Below are 11,399 nucleotides of genomic sequence, written 5' to 3' on the forward strand. Positions count from 1 at the left end.
CATATAATCAACAAATGTAAGCACACAGCTTAGTGAGTTCCCCAAAATATCACATACAACACGCCACATGAAACAACTACGGGTTATCAGCAACCCTGGAGTCTACTCGAAGTCTCAATGGACAAACAGCACACCCTGTGGGTTATCAGCAACCCTTGAGACTACCCGAAGTCTCAACATATGTAAACAACAAAAACATAGTAGTAACACTTAGATCCAGCTGGTCGCTACATACATATATAACTACTCTACCACATATGTAAGAATAAGTTAAGAGACTCACTTGACACTAATGGCTGATAGAACTCACACCCGAACTGCCGGAACTAGACTCCAGCTAATTAAATACACCAATTAACCTTAATTAATAATTAGATTAATTTCAAACACACACTACTAAGCCCAAGACAAGTCTAGTCCACACTTAGAGTAAAAGATCATTTTACCCCTCACAAAACTCTCACCATCCACTTAATACACAAATGGTCAAATTCCACAAAACTCAACGAAAGTCAAATTGGTCAATACACTCGGCGTACTCAAGTCTACATTGGGCATAGAGTGCAATACCAGAAAACGGGCTCGCATCTGGCTACGTGGGCATAGAGTGTAATACCACAAAAGTCAACAAAAGTCAAATTCGCTTTTTTACATTTCGTTTTTCGTCAATTTGATAACTTATTTTGATATTTTTCAAAGAGTGTAAAGTGTACAAATATTTTTTATATATATTTTTCGTATTTTTTTTCATATTCTTTATGTTTTTTTTAATATATTTTTTATGTTTTGTTTTTCGTCAATTTGATAACTTCTTTTAATATTTTTCAAAAAGTGTAAAGTATATGAATATATTAGAGTATATTACATTTTTGGTGTTTGAGTTTTTTTTGGTTTTCTATTTTTTTAATTGGGTAATTTATAGTGTTTCTAATTTTTATTTTGATTCTATGTGTGACATTTACGATTTACAATTATTAAAATAAAAAATAACTAAAAAATCGAAAATAAAGAAAAAACGAAAAAACATATATAAAAAATATTTGAAAAATAAAAGAATATAAAAAAACAAAAAATATATAAAACCAAGTTTAGTTTCTACTTAAAAATAAAAATAAATGAAAATAAAGAAGTTTAAAAAAAACATAAAACCGAGTTTTGCACATGTGGTGTAATTTTTTGCAAACTACAAGGACTAATTTGGACTTTGAACACAATTTTAGGACTTATTTTGAAAAAAAATATATAACAGAGTTAACCATGAAACTCGTTAAGTGGGCTAGAGTAATAACTCTACGTAAAATTTGTGGTCAGAGCAAAAAAAAAAGGTTTTTCTCAATTACACGTGAAAAAGTTGTGACTTTTATGGTATTTGTCATTTAATTATCTAACTACTTTGTATCTATGTGTAAGATGTAAGTAATTATGTACTCACTTGTTAAAAGTGGACGACTTGCGATTAGGGAAGCGCTTCGCCTAACACCTTAGTTTTTCCTTTCAAAAGACCTAGATATTGATATTACTAAGTCTTAGTCTTATGTCTATTGTGACTAAAATAACGATAGTCTAAATTCCTCAAAAATCCCAATGAATATTGATCTATAGCTTATAAGGAATAACCAGTCAAGATTATATCGGAGGTAGGGTCAATTTAGTATCAAAGTATAGTGTTTGGAAATCTCACCTTAAACACCTCACTAAATCTAGCTTAGACATTACCCTCGTAAGTAGATCAATCACTATTATGACATTGAATCAATGATAAATCTTATTTATAGATTCATAATAACGACTATGAATATAAATATAAGTTACACTTGAAACATAGTAAGTGCAACCTAACTTACAAAAATTTCTAGCGAAAACCGGGAAGATTGCAGACAGAACTCCAACCTGAAAGCTTCAATTTATTGGAATCTCCGACAACTTAAAGCCCTGTTAAACACACCTAAATTCTAGAGAAAACCGGACTTTAGAAGGACAATTATTAAGAGAGAAAGGAGTGGAATGTGTGAGAGAATAGCTGAAATGCAAAGCTATTTTTAGGAGTTTTTGCTAGGCGCATCGCACATATACAAGGTGCACGCCACGCCGACATGCAACGTTGATCCTTCCGGTTTGTGCCAAGTGTCATTGTCTGGGTGGTCCGTGCCGCGCCTTCTAGAAGCAAGTGCTGCGCCTTGCACGCCAAATTTTAATGTTTTTCTAAAAATCGTATCTTTCTCATACGAGATCTGTTTTTGATGTTCTTTACATAAACGCGTATCAATCGATAAGTAATACAATTTTAATTTAAACTCTGTTGGATATTTATCACTTTATTTTTAAATTTATTTTTTGATAGACTTAGATTGTTAACGTCCATATAAAAATCATAAACCCTTCATACAAATTTAGTTTTCGATTGTCTTTATATTGATAAAATTGTTCACGAGATCTTCAACTCTCATTTACATTGTTTTGGCTAATAGTCAACCGATTTGAATTTCGATTTATATGTCCACACTGTTGCGCCGAAACTTTGAAAAATTAGAACTTTTGCATACGAAGCTAGATATGACATTCTCTATATGTACGCTTTTGCTTTTACGATTATTACGACTTTCTATTAGATTACTTAGGCTAATAAGCAAACCATCTCTGATTCACTATTTACGACGCACCCTACCATATAGGTTTGAACGCCAACCTTCGAACAATCATAACTTCTTCATACGAAGTCAAATTTGAGCATTTTATATACCCACAAAATCGTCATCACGACTACTATAACCCTCCTCTAGATCATTTATCCAAAATAATCTTCTATCCAAAACATGTCTATTTATCGATCATAAAGCGTATGAAGAATAATTATTATATTCGAGGATTTCATTTATAATAATTATAACTTGTTATATCTTAAATGTTTAGCCCGAATTTGCGGACGTTATAATTACCTCTCCATTAGGATGATTACGTCCCGAAATCATCAACAAAACATGGTTGGATAATGATCCTGCAAGTAAGGATTGTTTCTTTATGACTAAATCAGTATTTTATCACTAAGGGTTTAAAAGGAAAAGTTTACAAACTTAACTATTTCGTATTCCCTTCTACAACAATCACAACTCCAACCCATTTCCTAATGAATATTAAGCTCTTGGATTTCTTTGATGCTGGTGTTACTTAAACTTGCACCCACTTTTCATCTTTTGTTGGACCTTCAGTCCTAACTTTTGAGTACAAACTTGACATTCATCGGAGACTCTTGCTCCTTCTCAAACTAGGATATAAGCTCAACCTATCGTAAGCTCTTTACTTTGGCTACAGTAGAAGACCGAATGGTCACGCTCTAATGACCTTTCATTGTATGATGCAATGGCTAGATTCAGATCTCTATAAATCAAACTATATCATGGAAGACACCTTCCTTCCTTCACGCTAGATTCATATCTCTACTTTAAGTTTGTTTTTTTTAACTTTACTGATCTCTTAACAATTACTACAATAACTGGAAACCATTTAACCGGGCCAAGGATATAATAATAGTCTCTCAATGCATCCTCAACAAAAACTTTTATTTTCCATGAAACAGATAAGTCAACATCAATTATCGTGACATCCTCAATTTTACGGACAGATAAAAACTTTTTATTTATGCTTATTTAAAACATAGTACTCTATTATTAGTGATTTGTCCCAAAATGTTATTAATGTGAAATGATACCGATATCAAAAGTAATTCTGAAGAAACATTTTTCATTTATATTTAAAAGCTTGGGATGTTAAGACAGATACATAATCATAAACATAAACTAGTCTTTACAAGAATTACATCAATTTATTTAATGACCTAAAACTTGTTTAAATCTGTTGGCAGATTCAAACATCAGTATCCCTGAATCTTCGTACCGCTACCTGTGATACAAAGAAATTGAGTGAGTCAGGCTGGAAAGCTTGGTAAGTACATAGAGTTTTCAGCCCATATTTTTATAATAAATTTGTTTTAATTATATATTTCACATACAACAAATAACCCAATTACCCATTCTCATTATTCTCACTCCCTAATCCCAAGATGATGATCTAATGGGACCTATTCTAAAGGATCACTGAGTAGACAATACTGCTTCGGGGATTTCTTAGCAATATATGTCAATAAGGAAACCATGGATTAAATAGAGTACCCACATGAATATACATAGTTCATTAACATCTATCGGTCGCATACCTGACCATGTGAGGTTCATTTATCACCTACAGTCGAAGACATGCCCGTGTATGGTTTGTTTAACATCTACATGTCGATAATTTGTCCATGTATGGTTGATTAACACCTACATGTTGTAAACCTGCTCGTGTATGGCTTATAAACACCGAATGTTTGAAAGCATGTCCATGTATCACCACGCTTGTCTAGAATAGTTTGTGGTCGTCATCTATATCCTACTAGATGACTAATCCTTAGCAATATGACAATACAATGTTGGTTACAACCTCACATCATATTTTACTTTCCATAACCCTTAACTACCCAATATGCTTTATTTATGATAAAATAAATAGTTCAATACTTTATCCAAATATAATTTAATCAAGTAAGCCATATTAAGCACAAGTATTGTAAATGCAAATAATAGGCACACATAACATCTAAGCAATTAAATACTTTATATATATATATATATATATATATATATATATATATATATATATATATATATATATATATATATATATATATATTAGTTGATCAATATAAAAAAACAAATAATAATAAACATAACAAATCCTCAATTTATTAAATTTTAAAACCTAAAAAATATAGAGCTTTTAGTTTTTATCAACTCGTTTATACAATACTAGGTGTGAAACCCATGTATTACACGAGTTGATTTTAAAAAAAAAATTAAACATTAAATTAAAATGTACACATAAAATATTTTTTAATCTACAACTTTAAAATAAGAAAGGAAAAATATATTTATTGCAATTTAATATAATATATATGATATTTAATACTTTATATATATAAGTATATGACTCTTATTTTAAAAATTAAAACAAATCAAAAATTGATAAGTGAATAATATTTATTTCAAAAATACTAGAAAATGACAAGTATTAAAACTAATAAGAGATTGACATATGACAAAAAAAACTTTCATTTATTTATTAATGAGGATCCGTATATTTTGATTTATTTTTTATATAAGTCGGTTATAAACTGATTAAATAAACTATAATAAAAGCTTATAAGTTCACAAGTTTGAATGAAAAACTCTTCCAAAACAAAACTTTTTTTAATGAAAATAGTTTAATATACACTCTCTTATTATTGTTCTAAACGATTAAAATCAGTATTTAAGTAAAAATGTAATTATTTAAACCAAAACATCAAATATCTTTATCCACGATATGAAGAACTTCAAAATATAAATTTCGGATGAGTTTTTCTGTTTCTATAAATCAAATTTTTGTTTTTCCATACTTAAGTAACACTTACACCTGCTGCCAATTGCATTAAATATATGTTTACCTGTCAGTTGAGTTCGGCCCATCAACCGCCGTCTGGTCAGGTTCAAATAATTACTCCTCTGGGCTCTGGGCTCTGGCCATCTCCCGTTTCACCTTTTTGTATTTTTTAATCTCGACACTCATATATGATATACCCATTTTCAGTTACATCCATAAACTAAAATGAGAAAAACAAAATAGTTATTTTTTTAACTTTCTTAGAAAAAAAAAAATTCGTAGCCTTATTGCAAAATGAACTTCTCACTGTTATATTAATGTTATCCCGTTAAAGTATTTGGCATCGAAGATTTTTTTCACATAGCAACACTTACAATAAGTATTTCACATTTCAATACCAAAAGGATAATATTATCTTTGTTATTGCCTTCACATCAAGCCAAGAGGAGTGGTTACGGTGGAGACCATAGTTAACCTGTCACCTAAGCAAGAACAACGTCCTTCCATCGCGTTCTAGGTGTGGTAGAGGCCGCGTTTCGGTACCCTCCGGCCACACTATGTTTCTCCATTTTCCAAACATACGACCGTTGAACGGTTAAAATTTTATTAATTTTTTTTTCTTTTTAATCTTTAAACATTCGTATTAAAACCTCTCGAACTTTACAAAATTTTGCATCTTTTTATTATTTTTCCTCTAAAAAAATTAAAAAATATTGTCGTCCGATTTTTCTGAAAAATTTGATGTTATGTTAGATGTTGTTGTCGTTGCTGCTAAATTGGCGAAGCAAACATGTGAATCTGCATGCAGTAGCATAGCCAAAAGTACTGAATGCAAAACATAGATATATATTTATAAAAAATCGTGAAGATGCAAACCAATGTTTGCTACAAGACTACTTTCAAGTGAATGTCACTTTTCAAGGGTACTATTTTCGAAGGCGATTCAAAATGTTCAAACCTTTGTACGAATGTATAGTCGAAGATCTAACGAGGGAGTGTGATTTTTTCCAACAATGTCCCGATGCTAGAGGTACACCTGGTTTCACTCATTTAAAAAAATGAACAGTTGCACTTCGTCAATTAGCATATGACATCACGCCTGATGCGTTGGATGAGAGTTTTAGGATGCCCACTAGAACTGCACGAGATAATCTCCATTATTTTTGCAAAGCTATTATTCATGTTTATGGGTCAAAATATTTACGTAAACCTATACGCAACGAGATTGTTAACTGTGGAAAAGCCTCCTTGATTAGGGGCGTTGTATTGCAATGAATATATATATATATATATATATATATATATATATATATATATATATATATATATATATATATATATATATATATATATATATATCAACATAAATTACATAAGGGGTCCCTATACTATACATAGACAAAATAAATAACATATAACTTAACACACTCTCTCAGTTTGAGCATGGAGTTTACAAATGTTTAAATTGTGACGAAAATCTAAGAATAACTGAGTGGGAATGCCCTTGGTAAATATGTATGCAAACTGGTGAGCCGATGGAATATGTAAAACACGCACATGACCAATGGCAACACGCTCCCTAACAAAATATATATCTATTTCCACATGCTTGGTACGTTGATGTTGTATCGGGTTTGATGCCAAATACATGGCACTCACATTATCACAAAACATAACCGTTGCTTTAGACAATGGACAAGATAACTCGAGAAGGAGATTACGAAGCCATGCAGCTTCGGCAACCACATTAGCTACCCCCTGATACTCTGCTTCAGCAGAGGAGCGAGAGACAACATGCTGACGTTTGGAAGACCATGACACGAAATTATCGCCAAGGTAAACACAAAACCCAGACATGGACCGACGAGTTTTGGGACTACCCGCCCAATCAGCATCAGAGTAGGAGACCAAGCAATCAACAGAAGATGGCCGGAGAGAAAGGCCAAATGAGAGAGTACCTTGAAGATAGCGAAGAATGCGCTTGAGAGCAAGAAGATGAGGTTCACGCGGATCATGCATAAATAAACAGACATGTTGAACAGCATAAGAAATATCTGGACGAGTGAATGTTAGATATTGTAGAGCCCCAACAAAGCTCCGATAAAGGGTGGGATTAGAAACGGGAGAGCCATCAGGTGACATCTTAGATTTAGTGTCAGTAGGAGTGTTGCATGGGTTGCAAGAGGACATGTTAGCACGAGAAATTATTTCCTTGGCAAAGGCCATTTGAGAGAGGAAGAGACCTTGCGAGGAACGAGAGGCAGAAATTCCTAGAAAGAAGGAAAGAGGACCTAAATCCGTCAAAGAAAATTCCTCAGATAAGCGAGAAATGACGCAAGATATGAGAGAATGAGAGGAAGCAATGATAATGATATCATCAACATGTAGAAGAAGATAGATATGATCATTTCCCGAATGAAAGGTGAAGAGAGAACAATATGAGCAACTACTTTTGAACCTGAAAGACAATATGAAATGAGCAAACCGCTGGTACCAGGCACGAGGTGCCTGCTTGAGGCCATAAAGAGCCTTGCGAAGCCGACAAACATGGTGAGGGAAGGTGGGGTGGACATAGTCAGGAGGTTGTTGCATGTACACTTCCTCGGAAAGGTCACCATGCAAGAAGGCATTCTTGACATAGTGTTGATTGATAAGCCAATTTTTAGAGATAGCAATACTAAGACCTGTGCGAATCATTGCAGGTTTGACAACCGGGCTGAAAGTGTTGTCAAATTCAAGACCAAGCTACTGAGAAAAACCTTGAGCCACAAGATGACCTTTATAGCCATCGAGTTTTCCATGACTATCAAACTTGTGACGATAAAACCAACGACAACCAATAATATTAACATTGGGAGGTCTCGGAACAAGATCCCATGTGAGATTCAAATTGAGCGCAACCATTTCGCTATCCATGGCATCCTTCCAATGTTGATCACTTATAACTTAAGCTGTAGACCGAGGGATAGGAGAGATATCAGAAGTGGAAGAAAGATTGAGGATCTGACGGGGTCTAAGAGACCCGGTGCGTGAGCGTGTGATCATTGAGTGGGTGTTAGGAGGGGGAGGGGTGGGGGTGGGGGAGGAGGTGGCGGTGGCGGTGGCGGTGACGGTGTAGAGACAAATTCACGACCTGGAGACAGAGTAACGGAAGTAACTGGAGCGGAAGATATTCCTGTAGGGATTGGGGAGGGACTAGCATGAATAATGGGAGGAAGGAGAGAGTCATCAGAGAGAAAATGATCATAATCAGAGATAGGAGGGATGTCATGAAAGTCTGGAAACGGAAAATGATCTTCATCAAAGATGACATGTCGACTTGTGATAACACGTTGTGTGACGAGATCGAGACAACGATGACCACGATGATCAGAGGAGGGGCCAAGGTAAACACAAGCAGATGAGCGGGGGGATAACTTGTGTTGGGCAATAGGTGAGAGGTTTGGGTAACAAAGGCAACCAAACACACGGAGATGGTCATAAGAAGGGAATGAACCGAACAAAAGTTCAAAAGGAGTTTTAAATGAGAGAGTGGTGATAGGGAGAAGATCGAGAGTGTGCACAGCAGTTAACAAAGCCTCAACCCATAATTTAGGAGGAAGAGAGGCTTGGAAAAGGTAGGTGCGGACAATGTTGTTGATGGTGCGAATAGCTCGGTCAACCTTGCCATTGTACTGAGAGGTGTAAGGACAAGAGAAACGAGCTTTAATACCTTTAGAGGCAAAAAAATTGAAGTAAATTTTGGTTGTTAAATTCACGACCGTTGTCACGTTGAAAAAGTTGAATGTCAGCTTGAAATTGAGTTTTAACATAAGCATTGAAATTAGTAAATACATCAAATACATCGGATTTAACAAGAAGCGGAAACACCCACAAAAAATGAGAAAAATCATCCAAAAAAAGAATATAATATTTATAACCACTAATGCTAGTGATAGGTGATGTCCATAAATCATAATGAATCAATTCAAACATATGAGAAGTTTTGGTTTGTGAAGAAGAAAAAGATAAACGACAATGCTTCCCAAGCTGGAAAGCATGACAGGTGGGAAGCTTATTTGATGAGCTAGTAATAAAACGTCGAGTGTTTAGAAACTGAAGCACTGAAGAGCCAGGATGTCCAAGACGGTGATGCCAGGTGGGGAAAGAGACAGCAACAAAATCAATAGCAGATAACGAGGAGACAGGTGAAGGAAGAATAGGATAAAGATCGCCGATACTGTCACATCTTTGAATAAAAGTACGTGTCTCAAAGTCCTTCACAGTAAAACCAAACAGGTCAAATGTAACAGAAACAAAATTATCGACAGTGAATTGACGAACAGAAAGAAGGTTCTTAACCATTTTGTTTGAGATGAGAGCATTGTTTAAACTTAAACGGTTGTGAGAGTGTGGAAAATAAGTATGTCCGACGTGAGTTACCGGAAGTAAAGCACCATTACCAACCATAATAGATTTAGAATTACACGGTGTTAAAGAGAGCATATTACCTGAGTTGAAGGATATGTGAGAGCTCGCCCCGAAATCCATGTAATAAGTGTTGTTGGGTGGTGGTTGAACTGACATTACTTGAAATACAGAAGCGGAATCAGTGAACTTAGGAGGTGCTGCTTGCGTGTAACCACCAAAAGAAGCACCAGTGGGCATTGTTTGTTGTTGGAAAGCAATGGGCTGTTGTGGCGGAGTGAAGTATGGAGCATTGGAATTGGCCTGTTGAGGAGCATAGGAGACTGCTGTTACATACAGACCAATAGGTGTGTAAGCAGGCTGCTGATTAGCGGTGGTCTGTTGGGTCGGGAGACGAAACAGGGTTGTTGGTGACAACATATTCGACAGCAGCTGCTGTTGTTTTGTCGGGAGCAAGACCTGACCAAAAAGCGGGTGTTGAGCACCAGAAGAGAGGCCGAAGTGAGCAGGCCCTATGCCTAAGAGACCAGAAAAGCTTTGTTGTTGTTGTTGTTGTTTAGAGATATCCCCATAAGTGTTGTATTTTTGTTGATTTCTTTGATTGTTGCGATTTTTTGACCACCTATTTCGCGATTTACCCGTATTATTTGACGAGGAGAATAGAGCTGAACTCTGGGTTGTTGTAGGATCTAGGATGGAATCATTGGAAGTCTCACGAGACTCATGTAATAATAGCATATTTTTCGCTTCAAGAAAAGAAGGAAAAGGCTTGGTGTTGGTTATTACATCGACAATGATGTGGTAAGAAGGAGGAAGTTGTCTAAGAATCTACATAACCAACTCCATTTCGGTAATTTGAGAATCAACATCCTTTAAGTCATCAGCAAGGTTCCTTAAAGTATGACAAAACTCAGTGATCGAGTTTGCCCCTTTCTTCGTATTACGAAACTGATCCTGTAACAGTGTAACTGTAACATCTTGGACATCTTGTTGTTTCTAAAAAATTCTTCCAGTTTATCCCAAAGATCCTTAAAGGTGCAATCATCACTCAAGATTATTTGAAGCAAGCCCAGATCACAAGTGCTATAAAACCAAGATTTGATATGTGCATAAATGGAATACGATTCCTCATCATCTTCACTCGAGGGTTTTGATTTTCTAGAAATATGACCATAACACATGGAACCTTTGCACACATTAGAGAATATTTGTCTCCATAATTTATATCTAGACCCATAAACATTAAGCTTGAAGCTAAATTGATTGTAGACATTCGTAAGAGAACACACAAGACTTAGGGTAGAGGGTGTGGAGGTTGATGATGATGCAAGAGTGGACATGATAAGATGAAGATAGTGTTACCGTAAGGAAAAAAACAAACCAGTATGATGCAAAAAGTGGCGTGCTTAACAGGTGAATGAAGGAGGAATGCAGAATCAGTAACAGAGAAGCAATCAGAGTGTACGACCAGGAGAGGAAAAAAATCGTTGTAAAGTTTCTTTTGTTGTAGCCGTACGTGGGTAAAAACCCTAGCTGTT

The 11,399-nt window shown here is 35.1% G+C and overlaps 1 protein-coding gene across 1 annotated transcript; it reads right to left on the bottom strand.

Moving 5' to 3' along the window:
• Positions 1-6,873: 6,873 nt before the first annotated feature.
• Positions 6,874-8,151, bottom strand: LOC111900094 (uncharacterized mitochondrial protein AtMg00810-like). The gene has a single exon (XM_023895980.1). The coding sequence runs from the start codon at positions 8,149-8,151 to the stop codon at positions 6,874-6,876; it is 1,278 nt and encodes a 425-aa protein (XP_023751748.1).
• Positions 8,152-11,399: the final 3,248 nt, after the last annotated feature.

This window comes from Lactuca sativa, chromosome 1 (genome assembly GCF_002870075.4).
Source record: "Lactuca sativa cultivar Salinas chromosome 1, Lsat_Salinas_v11, whole genome shotgun sequence".
Taxonomy (NCBI): Eukaryota; Viridiplantae; Streptophyta; class Magnoliopsida; order Asterales; family Asteraceae; genus Lactuca; species Lactuca sativa.

Bases quoted from the DNA above. Each gene is read 5' to 3' on its own strand.
- LOC111900094 (XM_023895980.1), bottom strand. From the start codon at position 8,151: ATGATTCGCACAGGTCTTAGTATTGCTATCTCTAAAAATTGGCTTATC.